This window comes from Oreochromis niloticus, linkage group LG14 (assembly GCF_001858045.2).
Source record: "Oreochromis niloticus isolate F11D_XX linkage group LG14, O_niloticus_UMD_NMBU, whole genome shotgun sequence".
NCBI classification, from domain to species: Eukaryota; Metazoa; Chordata; class Actinopteri; order Cichliformes; family Cichlidae; genus Oreochromis; species Oreochromis niloticus.
In genome coordinates this window covers 1,400,107-1,420,633 of record NC_031979.2, presented here as the reverse complement: position 1 = coordinate 1,420,633, position 20,527 = coordinate 1,400,107, and the positions used below count along the sequence as shown (strand labels likewise).

The following is a 20,527-nucleotide window of genomic DNA, read 5'->3' as shown; positions in this document are numbered from 1 at the left end:
GGGCTATGTACCCAATCTCGGGTGGGGGTGATGATATCTCCCCCCTGACCTGGCGTCCTGACTCCTCCTTGCCGTAGCATTTATGTTGTACCTCGTCAATCTCTAGCTGTGAGAGCAGTCCCTTCTTTCGAATGTTGGAACACTGAGCTACTAGTTGTTTCGCCGTCATTGTGGATGTTGGGTATCGAAGAATCCATAGGTCCCTCATCCTATTCATGTAACCCCTTCCGCCAGGGTTACTTGCGTAGTAGCATTCCAACAACGCCCTGTTTTCGTCTCTTGCCCACCGATGCCTTCTTGTTCCAGTAGCCCACTTGTCGTCAGGGTGCCCTGGTTATGTATATGTATATATATATATATATATATATACATATATATTACACACACACACACACATATATATACATATATAGGTCCCCTTTAATATAATACAAAATTCCGTCAAGTGCATTATTCCTTCAATCTAAGCAAGCAAAGTGATACTTTCTTCAAAAACACGTAAATTCAATACATAAATCACATGCTTACCATTATGTCACCCACCCTGCAACAATTATATACGACACACTTTCAAACAATCACACACTGATCAGCACAGTCAAGCTCGATATTCCAGGCCAGACTTGGATGTTGGTGTCTTGGTGTGTGCTGGTTTCTATGGCTGTGGTTCACGCTACACTTACATTTATTCAGCACTAGTGTGACAATAAAATGGGCTGGGGAGGGGGTGTCTTATTCAAGTATACCAGTGGTATTACAAAATGAACTTATAGTTGGAAGGGAAAAGAAGGGTTTACATATTTGTTATAGACAGGATAAAAAAGATCAAGACGCATTGAGATGAGTCTTCTATAAGCAGTGGATGAGCCAGCGCTACAGACATTCATTCCCAAACAGCCACTAACTGTAAATATTTCATTTTGTGGCTGTAAATATAGCAGTAACACTGTCAGGAATCCAGCACTCTGCTAGGTTGCTTGCTATAGGAAAAATCAATAGCACCAAACATCTCACATCTACACTCCTCTAATACAAGATGAATGCTGCATATTAAAATCAATATAACTGTATATATATCCCACATTACTATAATACTACCAGCATCATGAGCTGTCTTTGGTGAAATTATATCTGTGCAGGATGGACTATAATGTAGAATACACTATATTATGGCAGATGAAGCACTAACATTGGAATATATCAGTATTTCACTGTATAGCGTTCACTTCACGTAGAACTATTGGCTTAATATCAGTATGAGCCCTTCTGACTGATATACGGGCATTTGCTGATGTCAGTGGCCAATACTTACACATTGTGTACATCATATTTGTGTTGGCTAAATGTTCAAAAACAGTGTATCAAGGAGGTTGTTTTGTGTTTGATTTTTTTTATTAAGATTTCTTTGTTTTCCAGACAGAAGTGGAAATAAATATCTTCCTCCCCTCACCCTTAACCTGGTACGGTAGGTAGCTGCCCCTCTGTGATTTGCTTCTGCCAGATGTCTTTTCCTTCCTACCCACTGCCAAGTGCTTGCTCACAGAGGATTATGAGATCACTGAGGTTTTCCCTCTAATACAGTTGGGTCTTTACTTCATAACATAAAGCTTCTTAAAGCAGGTATTGTTGCTAACTGGTTATATACAAAATAAATTGATTAGACTACATATCACAAGAAGAAGTCAGCTATCGGCCAAACAGTCATTTTAAACACTGGTATAAATACCCAGTGGGTGCACTTAAATGCCTTCAAGTGAGATCAGCATCTGTTAAAGGATGGTTGCTGACTGTATATTCTTAAAGATCCAAATAAACTGTAAAGAAATTATCCTGATTATGCATTTAAAGTTATATAAAAGAAGTCATTCTTTGGGTGAAAAAAAAGCATGGAGCAGTGACAACATTGAATGCTGTGTCCTAAATGCAAAATTATAATTTGAAACTAATATCATCATGTACACAAAAGGGAGCCCGCTGAAGCAAAGTTGCACCGTGGCCTGAATATAATCAATAATATCTCAAATGCAGATGCTATGATGTCCTGATGACGCTTACCTTATGTCTTTTGTGTACTCTGGTCTGTGTGTGCGTCATTTCTTCCCTGCACTGGCAGAACACACATCCAACCAAAAATACAGTGAAGCTTGTAGAAGGCAGCACATATAACATGACACAGCAACAGCTGCTCTGTGTGGGCAGCCGTGAGAATGCACACAGCATGTGTTCAATGATAGGAAACGCAGTAGCATCAGTTCTTAATCACTGATAAAGGAAAACATGGACTGGCAGAGAGTGTGCACTGTTGCTCCTGAAGCCATTTTGTTGCTAGGTGGTGTGCTTTATCTTTTCTCTCTGTTTTCCTCGTGTTGCTTCATTTGGATGTTTGAGCTTCACTGTAGCGATGTTAAACAGAGCTAATCATCGTCCAGTATAGAAGTTCCAAATCTGCTTATTACATTAGTTTCACACAGTGACATTCACGTCACTATGGCCTTTTCACTGAATATCAAAAGGCTATAGTGAATGCGATTCAACAACCTAACTTAAAAAATTTGCCACAGTAAACAAGGTGAAAAACACCACCTGACAACAAAATGGAGCTTCATCACCAGTCCTTCAGTTTACAGTGCTTTTGGCGCGAGCCTTCCTCTGCTCTTCCTCGTGTTGTGCCTCAGGTAAAAGTGCAGATGAGAGCAGTTCTTTTCCACTTGGTGGTACTGCCTGACTACCAATCAGTGTAACTTTTGCGACAAGTGGGCAAGCAAGTGATGTTGGAGACTTGCCTATGCAGGTGCTATAGTACATGCCGCGTGCTAAGAGACAGAGCTGCAGCGAAGCTTTGCTGGTCCAGCAGCCCCCCTCCCCTCCGCTGAAACTGCTAGCTGACTGCGAGGTGCTCTTCTCAGCCCGTTCTCAAGTGTGACACGTTTGTGTGCTCGCTCCAGTGGTTCCCCCTCAGAGGAAGCTCAATTAAATAAAGACAGGATCCTCTGCATTCCCAGTGCTCACTTATATTTCAGAGGCACTCAGCAGCCCTCTGTAGTCCACTAGTCTAGTCTCCTTGATGGTGCTCATATTGCTTTCATAATTTCTGTGTATGCCCTCTCTCAGTGGGCCACTGCTGCTGGTCTATTTTCCAATTATTTTGCTGTATCAGTTAACCAATCAGAAAAAATTTATTTTATCAATTCACTCTCCTCAGCCAGCAGGTCATCAGCTGTTCACTTGGTTTTGGGCACCACCAGTATTTCATCACCGTCTTGGATGCTGTAGGAGTGGAGAGCTCGCGTGTTGTACTTCATTTCCTCTGGACCGAAGGCACTGCCCTTGTCGATGTAGTAGAGCCTCATGCTGTTGGTAGACAGCTGGACCACTGTTGTGAGCTGCTTTTTCAGCTCAGCCACTGTCTGGTCCAAACGGATGCTCAGCTGGCACAAAGACAAACAATTTCTACGTTTGAGACTTTCAGAGTAAGAGCAAGAGCACAGTACGCTAAAGTTAGGGGCTGTCTGTCGGCTGACAGCTATACTGTTAAAAGTGAACCAACACAACCCAGGCCATGAACTCAAGAAACTGCAGTTCACGCTGTTACGAACCAGAACACAGATAGTATTATATTAATCAGCATGAACACAATGCTTTGACAATGTGCGCATAGACTAACTCTTTCATTTTTTTGTTTTAATAAAAGTAACTAAAAATCTACTTTTGACTGCTGCCTTATTCACAAGTGGCTAGCTCCACATATTTGATTTGCCAAATTTTTATGCCAGATGCTCATCCTGACACAACCCAAAGAGATTTGTGCCATGATGGAAAATAAACTAAAACAAAGTGCACTAAAATGCTTTGTAGACCTGAAGGGAACTGCACAGGTAAGTAAAAATAAGCTGTGGGGTTGCCACTACAAGCAACTCCCTCTACATTACATGTAGCTGTGGGGTTTATTGGTAATATAAAAATACTGATTCAAGTACCTGTAAACTATGATCGAAATGTCAGTGTTTGGGACAAAAATGCATATTTCTATAGAAATTTCACTATGATTGTGTCTAATATATGTGCAATCTTTTGAAAATTTCGGATTTGCAAATAAATGTAAAACTATTTTTTTTAAGGTTTTGTGGGCTTGAACAAACATGTGCACTGATCACATCATTGATAAAGTATACCCAAGTAAAATAAATAATCTCCAGGGTCCTTCACAACAAGATTTTGAAGATGAGATCATAACAACAAAGGTATTTCAATATGTTAAACTGGTGCTGATTGAAATATTAAAATTGTTTTTTAGTACTAGTTTTTAACATCGAGTTTTGTTAACTCTGTTGTTAAGAGATTCCATCTACTTCTAAATGTCAAGTGCTTAGGCACTAAGGGCAAAGTACAAAGGCATAAGTCATTTACTAAAGTGATTCACAGTGGTATGAGTAGTACAGAAGAAAAAGAAAGCAACGGTTACATTTTATAACATTTTATAATTTCCAAGAGGCATTTTTCATTTGAGGATTCTCCAGAACAGCAGATTATTAAATGCCATACTGACCTGTTCTACTTTTTCCTCACAGTGAACCTCCACCTGGGCACGGCAGCGAGGTCGGAGGTCAATCTCAGCAAGTGGTTCAAGCTTGCCATACTTGTTTACGAGGGAATGGTATCTGAGGAGGAGAGCAGGGTGTGTCGTCTGTTTTAACAGCACTTACTGTGGCACACATCACCAACACTCATACCACCATACAGTGTGAACAAGGGTGTGGTGTACCTATAAGGCAGCTCCTCTTCAGGGTAGTCTAAGTAGTAACGGATGAAGAACCTCTCTGCGTCCTCTCTCTCACTGTCAGTCACAGCACTGCCATTTAGCAGTGATATGGAGGGAAGCCTGAAGAGGAGAGATGACATATTGAGCAGGTATCTGTTTACTGACCTTCTGCAGGTCAGAGTACAGCTCAGATCTGTGCATAATTCAAGCTCTCATCAGATGTCATTTCTCTTTAATGTCACAGACTTACTGCGCTATCATGAGGCTGCGTCGCTCTGCGTTGGTGTAGGCCTGTAGTAAGGGAATGCCCTGTAGGCGCACCTCCTCCAGCTTGGGGAAGAAGTTCAGCTTCTCTATATCTTCCCACTGGTTTAGACCTGACAGTGCGTGTGCGTGCACCAGCACACACACAAACACACACAGATGTCATGTTTCAAGCTTGCACACCAAAAAGTGTTTATAGGGATGGGGTGTGAAACTGCATATGTGATGAAAGTTGGACACTGTGCACTATTTTTATTTATTGAGGAAGCTGTGTGATAAATGCCATCAAGTGAAGTCAACTGAGTTGGGATCGGGGATGTAACGTTAAAATTAAGCCAGCTCACCAGACCTCTATAGTCTGTCTCTGTAGTAGCTACTCATGTCCACTTAAGACAGAATACCTGAGCCTACATTACTTACAAGACATTCTATATACAGTATAATATAACAGATGTAATATAATATCACACAAATAATCCTCCATCATATAACACACTATACATATAACATTATATCACTCTATTTAAACATGATACTTCATGTTAGTTTTAAAATGGTCCTATTGTGCATTTCCCCATTTATATATCTACTGTTACAATGATGGATGTGGATATTTAACCTGGTCACAGTTTTAAATGGTGTGATCAGGGCATAAACAAATAGATCCTTTGAGCCAGAAGCTCAAGCTCAGACTGCTGTAGCCCAAGCTTTTGTGCCTGACAGTTTTTCCTACCCTTGACTCTGCATGATGTCAATGACAAAGGAGTGTTCTACATTAGCTGCTACTAGAACAGCTAGAGCAGCTGAACCTTCAGAGGTCATGTATTGCAGTAAATCTAGTTGTCAGGTTTTGATAAGGAAGAACCCTGTCCATATTCCTCTATGCTCTCCTTTTTTCCTCTTCTTTTTACCCTCAACCCCAACAGAACCTAGTAGATGGCCGCTCCTGACTACAGAATCAGAATCAGAATCAGATTCAGAGAGACTTTATTTATCCCCAAGGGGCAATTAAGATACAACAGAGCAGCATGACATTAAAAATAAGGACAGGACATAAAGTGTCGGCAGTATAAAAAAGAGTGTAGAGTAGTTTATGGGTGTGGGAAATGGTCTTATCGGCTGGAGTTAAAAAGCAGAGTGGCTTTGGGGACAAAGGTGGCTCTCCTCCTCTCAGTCCTGCAGGAAGTGCAGCGGACGCGTCGCCCAAAGGGGAGCCACTGAAATGCGGGGTAAAGAATGTGAGAGGGGTCATTAATAATTTTGGCTGCCTGTCTAAGGGTCTGTTGGCTGAAAACCTGTGCAAGAGTTCTGACAGGCCAATGATTTTTGAGCACACTGACGCAGTGTTCTGCAGTCTGTTCCTGTTCTAAAGGCTGAGGGATTGGAATCAGCAGGTAATGGAGAAGGTCGTGATGCTTTCCAGGAAGACATAGTAAAAAGTCATCATGATGGGTGTGCTGAGTTTGAGTTTCCTAAGGAGGTATAGCCATTGGTGGCACCTCCTGAGAATCTCCTCTGTGTTGGCAGAGAATTTCAGGAGGTTGTCAAAGATAGTTCCCAGGTATTTGTACTCCTCAACTACCTCCACTGGCTTCCCATGGATGGTGGTGGTGACTGAAACAGCCAGATCCCTCTGCCTACTGGAGAAGGTCACCACCATCTCTTTGGTTTTGCTCACGTTCAGTTCAAGTTTGGAGCTGTCACACCACTCTACAAAGTACTCAAGAGCGGGTCCATGATGTTGTGAGGGGCCTGAAAGCAGTGACAGGAGAACTGTGTCGTCAGCATATTTCACCAGGTGACAGTTGGGGTGTGTGGATCTGCAGTCATCGGTGTAGAGGATGAACAGCAGGGGGGAGAGCACACAGCCCTGGGGGGAGCCAGTGGAGGTGGAATGGAGACCAGAAAGAGAGTTGTTGACCCGAACTTTCTGAGTCCTGTTGGTCAAAAAGTCCAATATCCACAGGATTAGCTGATCATCCAGGTGAAATCGGGAGGAAAGTTCAGTGGCCAGGATATGAGGCTGCAGAGTGTTGAATGCTGATGAAAAATCAGCAAACAGAAGTCTGGCGGAGGAGTCAGGGAGCTCCAGATGGATGGAGTCCAAGATGAAGATGTTTGCATCATCGACGCCTCTGCGTGCACGGTAAGCAAACTGAAGTCGGTCCATCAGGGGGTCAGTTGCTCTTACAATGTAAATGGTAAATGGCCTGTATTTGTATAGCGCTTTACTAGTCCCTAAGGACCCCAAAGTGCTTTACACATTCAGTCATCCACCCATTCACACACACATTCACACACTGGTGATGGCAAGCTACACTGTAGCCACAGCCGCCCTGGGGCACACTGACAGAGGCTGTTTTATGATCTTCTCCATGGCTTTCATCACCAGGGAGGTGAGGGCAACAGGACGAAGATCATTCAGAGACTTTGGGTTGCTTCTTTTGGGGATGGGGATGACTGTGGAGTGTTTCCACAGCTGGGGGACGGTGTGACTTCCAGTTGAGTGTTGAAATAGAGTCCGGAACATATTTCCTAGTTGCCCTGCACAGTGCCTCAGAACTCGACGGCTGATGTTGTCAGGGCCGGGTAAGCTCCTCTCCCTGGTCCTCCTGAGGGTTCTCACCACGTCCTCAGTTTTGAAGGTGAGTGCAGAGCTGCCAGGTTTGAGTGAGGATCTGGACTCCTCAAGCTGGGTGATATTGTCTGTCTCAAACCTGGTGTAGAAAGCGTTGAGGTCATCAGGGAGGGAGGAGGGGTTGCTGCCCTCCACCTGGATGGTTCTGGGGGTGGTGACCACAGTAATCACAGAGGCCATGGTTTTGAGGCCCTACCAGGCTGAGCGGAGGTCTCTTGTGGTGAATTTTTTTTTACCCTGATTCTGCCAGAGATCTATTCCTGTTAAAAGGGAATTTTTCCTCTCCACTGTCACCAAGTGCTTGCTCATAGGAAATTGAATTAGTGCATGGGTTTTCTCTCATTGCTGGGTTTTTACCTTACAATTAAAATCACCTTTAGGTGACTGCGATTGTGAACCAGTGCTATCTAAATAAAATTTAGAATAAACAAGCAATAAAAAAGTACTATATATGCTGCCACTGCTGGTGTGCAGCAGCAGTGGCACTAGTAGGAGTTTCATCTAAGTTTCTGTAGATGACATATTAGAATAGTGACAGTGCACAAATTAATAATGCTAAACTAGATTTCTCCTAGAGCATGGGAAATATATACCTGTAGGTTTGCATATATTCTGAATTTATGTTGAATAAGTGATGTTAAGTAATTTTTTTGATTCTTGGCGCTCTCATGTGGTCTAGCTAACAATGCTAATTACCTTAGCACATATACGAGAATTTCCATTTTATTTCCATTATTTTCCATTATGTTATATAGTACCTCTGTGTCATGAACGTAGAATTAATCCATTAAAAATACACAGGGGACCAGTTTGTGGAAGCCACAAACCCTATAAAACCCTTGGCCTTCTCTCAGTGCGCTTCATCATGTAGTCACCTGAAATGGTTTTCACTTCACAAGTGTGCCTTGTCAGGGTTCATTTTTAGAATTTCTTGCCTTCTTAATGTGGTTGGGACTATCAGTTGTGCTGTGCAGAAGTTGGCTTGGTACACAACAAGATACAAATCACAACAAGAGTCGCCTCAAGGTGCTTTATATTGTACAGTAGATCCTACATTAATAGATACAGAGAAAAACCCAACAATCATATGACCCCCTATGAGCAAGCACTTTGGTGACGCTGGGAAGGAAAAACTCCCTTTTAACAGGAGGAAACCTCCGGCAGAACCAGGTTCATTGAGGGGCGGGTACCTGCTGCGACCGGTTGGGGTGAGAGAAGGAAAACAGGATAAAGACATGCTGTGGAAGAGAGACAGCATGTCTTTATGGAATGAGTTCTAAGAGCAATTGGTGGAGAGTCCCAGATTTTAAGCCCTATGGGAGTGTCCCCAAGAGCGTCACGGTCCCCCTATTGATCCTCTACCTAATCACATGAACCAAGGTGCAAAAACAGGTGTGGGTCACAATCAGCCAAGGTTTCCGGTGAACCCATTGTGAAAGCTAGCCCACCCTATCATGTGATTTACTGAGGTCAAATGGCCCAGGATGTGAGTGGGTGTTAAGACGTCTGGGAAGGGATCTCAAAACTGGATTATTAGTGGCAGACAGTTGGTGTCATAATCCACCGCCCCTGTTCAAAGATGGTCGTTCGCAGTGGTTTGAAAGGGGAGTGAAAGAAGCTATTTTCTTTCACTCCTTTGTCAAACCATCTGTCTTCTCTGTCCAACATTGGCATGCTTGAAAGAGTGACCTTTGTCCTTTGGATGCAGATGAATAGCTGAGTCTTGTCCCGTTGAGGTGGCTCTTCCGAGAGACAAGCTGCCTTCAACTTAGAAGAGTCCAGATGCTTTTCTTTCCGAGAAGATGCATACAAACTTTTGACTGGTAGCGTAAAACAGAAGTAGGCACCTGTCATATTGACAGATGAGGTAGAAGTAAACTGAGAGCTATGCTCACTCCAGAGCTTTTGAGGTGACTCAGGAGTAAAAACGTAAAATACCATGAAATATTTAATTGCCTTCTATCAGTTTTTCATGTCTGATTTACTGCCAAGTATTGATATTATTTAAATATATAAAATATTGTGTGTACAAAAATGTTTATATAATATATATAAGCTAACTTGCATCTGAATTCATATTGTTGATCCCTCCTTTTTCTCTCAATAAAAAAACAACAAGAAAATCTCATGAACCTTTTTATACTATGACACAAAGGAAGTTTTGGTTTTGCTGATGAAAAACCTGCTGCTTAAAATTCAGACAATCTTTGCTGCCTTGTTATTTCTTCTTTCAAGTCACTTCTGATACACCCTAAATAATGGAAGCTGGACTTTTTGAATGCTACATTTTAAGAATTGAGGGATAAATATGAGCTATAATGGCTTGTTCTTTGCCTCAGGCGTAGGAGATATAACTAATGGATGGACTGCAGTCAATATAAGCATGTCTTTGTATACTGTTTTTGTTCTTTTTTTCCTCTAAAAAGAACTCTAAAAATAGACTCAGGACTGATAGTCTCCAAATAGAAACAATTCCTGAGATAAAAGCTGACACATGGATAAATCTGTTTTAATAAACTACAAAGCCTGTAGGATTCAGGGCTATGTTTTCTCGTGCTAATTTTATCAGTTGTTACCCAGCTGACTGCTGCACACTAAGCTATGAACAGGAACATTTCAGCATTCCCTTCTGAAATGACCCTATCATGGCTAACCACTCACCAAGTATACATAGTCCCATGTCTAAAACTAACACACAGAACAAGCTGGGAATGAAATGCACTTACCTGAGTTGTGCAGGTTGATGCTGCGTAGTTTGGGGAAGAGCCTTTGCAGGATATCCTTGCTGTCCTGGATGGAGGATAAGTTGTTGTTTGCCATAACCAGAGTGTCCAGACAGGGGAACATGGAGCCAAACTTGCGGACCTCGGCCCAGTCCTTGAGGCAGTTGTCGGTGATGTGAAGCAGGCGCAGGGTGGGGCAGGCCACGCTGGAGGGACTCACGCTGCTGTACTCATTATGGCACAGGAACAACTCCTCCAGCCTGCACGACAACAAGGACAGAGCATTCAGTCCCAACCTTTTCAGTAAAGACCTACATAAAGCCCTGCTCTACTCCAGAATTTCACAGATTACTACATGGCATAACTTAGTTGTCTATACTGTGCTAACTACACTATAGTGGAATTGATTATACTGTACTATAGTATGTTGTGTTCTATAGTATGTTGTACTATAGTGTGCAATATATATTCACTGGCCACTTCATTAGGTACACCTGTTCAACTCCTTGTTAGCACAATTATCTAATCAGCCAATCATATTGCAGCAACTCAGTGCAGTTAGGCATGTAGACATGGTGAGTACGGTGAAGATTCACTTTGCCATGGTTCTCAATACCACATGAGCTGGTCTGAGTATTTCAGAAACTGGTGATCTACAAGGATTTTCCTGCACAACTATCTCAGAGAATGGTCTGAAAAAGAGAAAATATCCAGAGAGCTGCAGTTCATTGTGAAATAATAGTCACTTATTACAACCAAGGTATGCAGAAGAGCATCTCTTGAAGCAGAAGGATACAATTTGCACAGGCTCACCAAAATTAGACAACACAAAATTGGGAAAACAAGGCTCTGAAGAGCCTTGATTTCTGCTGCAGCATTCGGATAATGATGGCTTCTGATGGCTGAGTCCAGCAGGATAACATTCAATGTCAGTTTCTAGAATATGAAAGTAAGTTTACTGTACTCATACGGCCTCTACAGTCACCAAATCTTAATCTAAGAAAGCACCTTTGGAATGTGGTGGAATGGGAGATTCACTGTGCAGCCAATGAATCTCAGTCCGTGCTGAATTCAAACCATGAAGGTGAGAGCAAACGTGGTTGCAACCCAGAACTATCAGGGTGTACCTAATAAAGTGTCTTTTGATTGTATACTGTCTATGATGTACCATGTTGTCTACTAGTCATGGTCCTTTGTTGTTTGAGCTAGTGTTTGAGTTTTTGAATTCTGGTTCCTTTCATCTTAATATGTGCTTCATTTATTTTTCATCAGTATATTTAGTTTTCGTTCCTAGACCCTGGTTGCTTCAGAGTTTAGTTCTCTCTCAGTGTTCCTTCCTCTTGGCTCAAGTCTCCCATATTTCAAGTTCATTCATAGGTCTGTGTTTTCCCCATGTAGCTATCTCACTTCCTACTTTGTTTTAATACAAAGTAGTTAGTTGCTTCTTGTACATTACTTTTAGTTTCTCTTTCTTTGTCTTGCCTTCTGCCTCATCATGTCCTTTCAGCCTTGTTGTCCACAGCTGTCTCCACATCCCCAATTCTCCTTCTGTTTATATAGATCTTACTGTCCTCTCATTAACCCTCTCCAGAGTGTCTGGTCAGCTCACCCCAGTGTTTTCCCAGGCTTTATATTTTAGTTGTTACAGTTTTCAGTTCCCTTTTTGAAAAACCGGCCAACAGTGTGAATGAACCGCTCGCCCTGTGTTGAATTCTGTCCATCTGAGATTCTGCATATCGTTCCTCATCTACACAAATTAATATTATACTGCACTTCAAATGTTGTTTATCATATGATACTACCTGCACAAAACTATGTATTCATTGTACCTGGAAATTTTCTATTCTTCCATTATCACCTTTTTCATTCCTACACAAAGAAAATAAAACTCAAAAAAGCTTATCTTATATTGAATCTTAGTTATGCATTGGTTATCTAGTGCACTATTTGGAGGCAAAAATGAGAAAAAAGTTAAATTAGTTTTTTTCTTTTATGTCTTTTAGTTCTTTTATTGAGGTGCTCACACTTGCTGATGATCAATTAATATATATGCATTTGATTAACAGCACATAGCATACTTACCCTCTTAATTCCTATGGAAGCAGTAAGGCTGTACTTTCTTCTATCTTGAAATAAACTAAAACATGGAAGCATGGCTAATGGAGTAAGTAAGAAAATATGTTTGTTATCATTTGGTTAAACTGCCATCATCAAATGTATTCAGTGATTTATCAGTGTTAGTTATGGATAAGGAAGGTGTTGTGCTAGTCATAGTGAGATAAAGTGAAATAAAGCAATGCTGTGTGTGCTTGGAGTTACACCCAGCTTAGGGTAGCTGTTCTTCTTACTCCGGTATTTCTCGAGTGAGCAGCAGCACAGTGTCCCAGGACACCTGAGTGTTGTTGAGGACAAGGCGTCGCACGCTGGAGAAGGCTTCAGCCCACCGTGGCTCAAGGGTCATTCCTGCCAACGGGTTTGAGCTCAGGTTGAGGAACTCCAGGTTGGGGATGTTAGAAACAATTTTACTAATCTGAAAAAGGACAGTAGTATCTTTCTTAAATACGCCTGGTGCTGTCGTCAACAGTATCACCACAGGTTAAAGCCTTAAAAGAGCAAAGTGATTTCCTAAAACAAAAAAAATGTTACTGTCAGAAACCCAGGGACTGCACCTCATGCCAATCCTGCAGCTTGTTGTGAGACAGGTCCAGCTCCATGACATGAGCACAGAAGGCAGCAATCTCAGCCTGGTCTCCTGACCTGCTGATCCCACAGCTATTCAAAACCAGCACACTGGGCAGGTTCAGACGGTCTAAGAGGAAGGATTGAATTATTAAGAATTAATCAAACAGAAAAGAAAGCTGTGTATGCTGATGCTCCAAACAAAAAAGGTGAAGTTTTAAACATTTCCCAAAATAACCTCTAAGTATTGTGTTGTATCCTTGGATCATGTCCTTTCAGTTGTGGGTCGAGTTCAACCACACACAGTTTACCTTCTAGAGGGAAAAAAAAACAATTCCTAGATAAAGATTTTATTTTGTTTCAAAACCAACAAACTTTATAAGCAGCTTTTATCAGCTCTGGTCACTATATACATGCAGTTTTTATGTCCTGGTAACCACTGACATTTTTGGTATTTTACAGCGTTTCAAAATAAAGGTCCAAACAAAGTGCCTTGTGGCTGCTGAATGTGAAGGCTTGCTTCAAGAAGGACTTTGGCTAGCTTTATTTTTTTGGCTAGATTTATTAATGTTACATGATTATTTTAAAACTAGTTAGGTGCAACATAAAACTGACGCTTGAATATTTTGTACAGTGAAAAATGCCTCGCTGTGGTAGTGAGTGCCACAATCCCAAAGTTTATTATACTCACTGACATTTCTTTGTTTATTAGTGAATCATTACCCTTATTTCACTTCATATGCTGAATTATTATTGTTTCTATTAAAATCATCAAATATCAGTCATTCTCTGGGAAAAAGTGAAAATCTTTCAGAGAATTCTTCTGTAAACAGAAAAAGCTGTCCTACAGCTCTCCTTTGGATTTCTTGCTTTAGCTGGTGTGTAAATGGAGAAGCTCTAAGGATAACCCAGCTACCACAGAAATTTAATTTCAGGATCCCAGGAAAGTCCACAGTTAAGAAATATTCAAAAGGCCTGAGTCAGACTTTTGCATTTCCTGAGATCCCAGACTTCAGATCAAGAGCCAATCTACAGGGCTAGAAAATGCAGCTAACCCAAAGTGCATAAAATTATAGTTAATGTTTAACCAATGCTGGCTCCAAGAGCAGTTCAATCCCAACACACTGCCATATTCAAATGTACAACAAAAACACAATTAAAACTTTTGCATGAGTTTTAATAAGTGAAATTCTAATATTTCACTGTTACTTTCCCTAATCGCCTGGACGCTAATCTGATACTTAGCACTAATTAGCAGTTCTCTGCCTGTGTGTAGTGCATGTACAGTTTATAGTCGCAACTTGCTAATCAAACTAGTATAAGCAGATAACCTCACTACCTCTTCTCATCCAAAAATGCTAACTTCCAGCTTAAATGTGGAGTCACATTGCCTGCATCTATCTTTTATATACAGTTTGTAGCTCAGACATTGCCAAAATTCTTCTGAAGGAGTTATCAGAGTTTCTAGCTAAATTAACATGAAAAAATAAAGGAAACGAGATGACAGCATTTTTAATACTAGGTCTATGAGTTCACTGTCGTGGTGATGACACTGAATAAAGTGCTCGTTATCACTCGGAAGAGCTAAGATGTGACAAAGAGACCCGTTAGCCTTTTCAGTTGCCCAATAGTTCTCCTTGGCTCACCTTTCATAGGGGAACCTTGAGGACCTCCAGTGGACACTACTACCACCCCCATACCAGGCCCTCTGCGGTATGGGAAGTTCTCTGGGCTATACTTTTCACTGATCACTTCCACAAAGGTACGGCCATCCTTATCCTCTGGTGGCTCCATAGCTCCTTCCTGGTGCGCAGCCTCCCCTTCAGCTGCCTCACAAACAAAGCAAACACTCCCAGTGATTAGCTGCAAGCATATGCATATTTTAACCAGCCAATGCTACAATGCACACTTATTTGAAGTATTTCTGAATAACCAGTACATCATTTGACCTATAAAACATGAAACATGCACAAAGTAACATACTGAAGTGTTCTTGTTTTGGTGCTGAATTTACAGGCACACAAAAATGAGACGATAATCCTGATATTCCAGGAGCTGTAATCAGAAAATCTTTTACTTTGGTGTCATAAAAAATTAGTTACTCATCAGAAAAATAAATAAATAAATCTATTAACTAGATAATTATTGCAGCTCTGGTCCAGACTGGCTTATACAATGAATTCCATGGATTTTTAGATGGTGACTGGAAGCTGGACTTAAAGCTTAGTAATAGTGTGAAAAAGCTTTAATAACCCGAACAAGCTATCATAACTAACAGAAATCAAAAGACCCAGCTGCCTAGATTCATCATCATATAATGTAACAATGTACACTGCAGCTACAGCGTTATCTCTACTGAAATGAAAACCTAAAACAGATCTCGGGTAATGTTACCATAAAAATCCACATAAACTGAAGAAAAAGTAGAAATTAATTTGGTGGTAATATTCACTCATACACACTCAGACATCTGAAAACCCTTTTTTAAATATTACATTTATACAAACTACCTATGCAGCAAAGCAATCACTGTGAGAAATGCACAATTCAATTCAATCAAAATACAGCGCCAAATCACAACAACAGTCGCCTCAAGGTGCTTTCTATTGTAAGGTAGACCCTTCACTAATACATACAGAGAAAAACCAAACAATCATATGACCCCCTATGAGCAAGCACTTTGGCGACAGTGGGAAGGAAAAACTCCCTTTTAACAGGAAGAAACCTCCAGCAGAACCAGGCTCAGGGAGGGGCGGCCATCTGCCGCGACTGGTTGGGGAGAGAGAAGGAAGGCAGGATAAAAGACATAATGGGGAAGAGAGCCAGAGATTAATTCAATAGCTGACAACACCAGACTGAAGGCATTCAGTTATATTCAAGGAGCTTATATTTGAACAGCAAAGCCATCAGAGTTACAAAAGACACAACCAGAATAAACGAAACACACAGAGCCAGAACATGGAGGAGCAGTTAGAAACAGGAGGGAGATTAGATTAGTAGATGAAGACAGAGCAAGGACATGCAGACTACATGCACACAGATGAGAGGGATAATCAGACTATGGTAAACTCAATTACTGCAATAATGGTGAGAAGAAATAAAACAAGGAGGGCAGTAAAAACACAGAGATCCCGTAAGGGAACCAACTTTCAAAATAGAGAAGGAAGAAACTTAAAAGAGGAAATAAGAATAAATACACTAGGGCAGGGCAATATGGCCAAAAATATTTATCATGATATATATTTGAAAATTTGCAATAACGATATAACTGATGATATAATTGACGCCAGACAAAATACTTTACAACTCCGCAACTTTATTTGTGCAAAAAAAACCCCCCATCAATGTATTTTCATTTAAACAAGCAGCTGTTTTTTATGCAAATTCCTTGCTGACGATATAACCAAAAGGCATTTCCAGTGGAAATGGGCTAACATATCCTGAGCATAACCATGTATAATATCCACAAAACTTAAAAAAGAGGTTATACACACACAATACGGTAATATTATATTGAAGCACAGTACGTATTACTCCATGAGGCTCCTGACTACGGTAGCCGTAATGCTCCGACAAGCCATCAAGCAGTGCTGCTTCGTAGCTTATCAAAGTCATACTAAAACATTTTTTGACAGATTTTTTGAGCGCCGTGTACCACATAAAATGGGTTTGAGATCAGTAAGCACAACCACAATTCATAAATGAGGCACACCGGATTATAAGTGACACTGTTGATTTTTCAGAAGATCAAAGGATTTTAAGAGCGACTTATTTTCCGAAAAACACGGTAATAACAACGGCCCGCTTGCGTGCTGTACCAAAAACTTGTGCCCTGGTGTGTATCTGACGGATGATAGCCAAACCAGTTCCACATCACTGAAGTTGCACCATTTTTACAAACCAATTCTGATTCATCTCTTTCATTCAACGATCCGCTTTCACCCTTCTCATTCTCCGTCACCGCCATGCTTTTTCTGCCATGTGCGTATGAAAACAACGGCACTGCGGATGAACGTTTTACCCATATTCTATCACGATATTTCATTTTCTTATCATTGCCTAACAACATACCGGTATACCGTGAATGGTATGATATGGCCCAGTCCTAAAATACACAATAAAAGACTGAGACATACACAAAGAACAAAACTACAAAAGAAAAAAAATCTAATTAACAACAGAGAACAAAACCAGTAACTGCAGAAAAGCAGAAAATGCCTACAGTCACATGATGTAAATGAAAGAACAGTTGCTATTTTTTGATTTTTGCTAACCAGATTACCTCTGCAATCGCCTTGCAACTGAAGGTGGCTGCCCAGAGTTTTCAGGTTTTAAATGCTTGTGTAAAAAAGACCCAAACACCACCTTTTTGTTGTTGCAAGGAGTTAGCTGTAATATTTTTGCTTGTGTGACTGAGCAATTAATACAATAGTTAAAGATTAGACAAGAACTCTGACAGTTTGTTGGCTAATTTTCTCTCAACTAATTGTTTTAACTAACAGATATCAGATGTGATCAAATCATTAACCAAGCAATTACCATATCAATAACAGATTTATTAGTGGAGTGCAATGGATTCAAGCTCCAGACACAATAGAAGTCACGGTTTAGCTCAGCTGTCTTCTTGCTCTTGACTGACAAACACCAGTCCAATAACATCCTATCGAGAAATTCCACAAGCAGTTCTGCCACTCAGTGAAACTTCCTCACATCACATTTCAGCTATTTATGTGCAATTTTACTAGAACCACAACATAATCACGTTGAACATGACAGGCTCACAACTGTTCACATCTCCTTAATGACACAAATGTATCCAGGCGGACAAACATCTACATTTCTTGATAAAGGAGTTACAAAATGACAATTAGATGACAGGACACAAGCAGGTTTCCTCCTCTCTTTATCAGCAGAGTACAGAGACACTCACCTGTTTAAATGTCCTTGGATTTGCCCAAAAAAGAGGAACAAGAAGGCAGACTATTTCTGCTGAACTTTTTAAAATTAGAAAAAAGACTGTTTCTGCTGAACTTTTAAAATTAGAAAAAAGACTGTTTCTGCTGAACCTTTAAAATTAGAAAAACAAAAAAGTAAAGAAGTGCTTTCTTGACCTCACTCAGCACTCAAGTTTGTATAATTAAAATGACAAGCATTTGTTTTAAAAGGCTTGGTGGGTAGAGCCTCACTGTGGAATCTGCTGCAGGGAAGCATAAATTATGTAGTGGATTAGACAAAATAAAAAAATAAAAGGCTACTGTTACAATATCTTATTTGTCAAAAATGGGCTGTAGTAAATTGCAGTAAAGGATGAAATCAATTTGTTACTGTCCAGATAATAAATCATGACATTTGTTACAATGGTGTGGTTTATTTTTACTGACCTAAGACAAATAAATGCCACAGCAGATGTGTGTTTGAACCAGTGACCTGATTAGAGGAATTCAGAACCACACCTGAACTGTTATAACAGACAGCGTCTTACCTGAAGAGATGTCTGCCTTAATCTGACCACGACTGCTGCTCGCCGTCTTCTTTTGCTTTTGTGCCGATGGCCTGTCAAAGAAACCAAGAAAAGCCTTATTCATTTTCAGTCCACTGTATTATTCCATTTCCATACTGAAACTATGACAGCCTTTGGGAAAGGCGCTGTGACTTAATCACCAGGTCTTACTCCAGAGTGGCTGGTGGGGCTGACGGACATCTGCAAAAAAAAAAATGCGGGTTCCACTTTGGTCAGTGGGTGGGATTTGTTTCAGACTATCCAGAACAGGAAGGACTGGTAGGTCATTCACCACACAGAGAGCAAACAAGGCCAAAGGTCAATTTCTGCCTCCTCAGGCAGTATCAGTAAAAGAGAAAGAGACGGAAGAACAGAAGCACTCCCAACCAGTACCACTGGATATGAGTAGTGGTAGAAGCTGAGGTCTCTCTTAGTATTTACTTAAGTAATAAAGTAGTTTTAATGTACTTGTACTTTGTAAAAAATATTTCTATATTATCCTGCCTTCTACTTGTACTTTACTGTATTCTGGGTGCAAATATTGTTCTTTGGTGGCCAAACCATTTATTTTGTACCATCATCATTTTATTCCTGAACTCAATAAATAATCGGGGTAAAAGTCATAAATCTAAATATTTGCGATCTAAATAAATATAAATATTAATATTTGAGTATTTTTCTAATACGGCTTTCAGCACATTTCTAAGCAAAGTCTTTTGTTTTGTTCTTGGTTCCATCTCTGTGCATCCATTTAAAAAAGTAATTGTGTGATTGAACGTGAAGTTATTGAAAATTCGGCGTAAACACTTTTGACAAAGCATTAATATTTACAGCGATCCAGACTTATTACAATCAATTTTCAATTTTCACAACATACATAACAACACTAAAAGTTGCTTCTTTAATATGGTATCATCTTATCTTCTTCAGATTTAAGCCGATGTGATGAATGCGGATTATTGATTAGGCAAATGTGTTATATTAATCTTATTACGCTACAAATAGGCCGAAAAGGCACCTACACTTCAAAATTGAGAGACTTTCGAACAGATTTTGGCCTCTCCACCAATCGGCAAAGCTAGCCTAGAACAGAACAGAACACAACAACATCCCTTTCCGTTCTAGCACAAACTCAAAGAAATCAGCGAAACAGCTGCTGAACAATGAGCGCGAACTGTGTGCTGCTGACAGCCTGGGAGCAGACAGTGTCCAGTCCGGGCTCAACATCACAGTGACCACCAGCAGCAGCTCGGTGGAGCCGGACATGGACCACAGAAGGCAGCGACACAAACACACTCTGAACAATCGCCTGCACAGTGACAGCCTGCTCACACACCGAGCCAGGACCGCATAACTCACATTCTCCTGGTTCTGCCTACCTTTAACGTCTACTTTGAAATCCCCCTTGTTGATGAAAACAAACCAGCTGTCAGTTTGCTCTCCCCTAACTACCGGAAGTGACGTGGCTCGATAGCTGAAAATACGTTTTTTTGTTTAATTCAATCATTTTGGGGGGGGGGGGGGTGATAATATATTTGCTTGACATCATTTGTATTTTTGAACGTTTTTTTCCGGGATGGGATTAAATGAAAAAAATACATAAAAAAATAAAACCGGAGGTACCCAGTGTAGTGATCTATGATGTCACTGAGTTTTTACCAATGACTGTATTGGTTTTTACTGCTGCTGCTGCTGCTGATGATTGGTGGTGTCTTGTTTCCCGTGCAGATGATCTTCTGCAGATGCTGTCTTTTCCTATGATGTTACTATGATGGCAGACATGTTGTCACAGCTGGTGTAACTTAAATGATGGCTACATTTAGCTCAGCTGAGCAGAGTTTCATGAAATAAGAAACCCATGTCAAACACCAAAGTTCACTGATACTGTCTGAATAGGACAAGCAATAAATGTGATTATGAATGTGACTTTAGACCACCACTGAATGCTTTCTTGTATCCCTGCC

At 40.7% G+C, this 20,527-nt stretch overlaps 1 protein-coding gene across 11 annotated transcripts; it reads right to left on the bottom strand.

Moving 5' to 3' along the window:
• Positions 1-767: 767 nt before the first annotated feature.
• tbcela (tubulin folding cofactor E-like a) lies at positions 768-20,042 on the bottom strand. 11 transcript variants are annotated; one of them, XM_025898126.1, is made up of 11 exons: positions 19,923-20,034; positions 18,725-18,764; positions 18,546-18,616; positions 14,710-14,893; positions 13,054-13,193; positions 12,733-12,914; positions 10,388-10,644; positions 5,010-5,136; positions 4,763-4,879; positions 4,547-4,658; positions 768-3,428 (listed from the first exon to the last, which is right to left on the bottom strand). In XM_025898126.1, the coding sequence occupies exons 2-11, from the start codon at positions 18,762-18,764 to the stop codon at positions 3,222-3,224; spliced, it is 1,437 nt and encodes a 478-aa protein (XP_025753911.1). In that variant the 5' UTR covers positions 19,923-20,034; the 3' UTR covers positions 768-3,221. The 11 variants fall into 11 exon arrangements, with proteins under 11 accessions (XP_025753911.1, XP_025753908.1, XP_005465802.1 ...); XM_025898123.1 differs by having other exon boundaries at positions 14,710-14,889; positions 19,943-20,034; XM_005465745.4 differs by having other exon boundaries at positions 18,735-18,764; positions 19,943-20,034.
• Between the last annotated feature and the right edge of the window lie 485 nt (positions 20,043-20,527).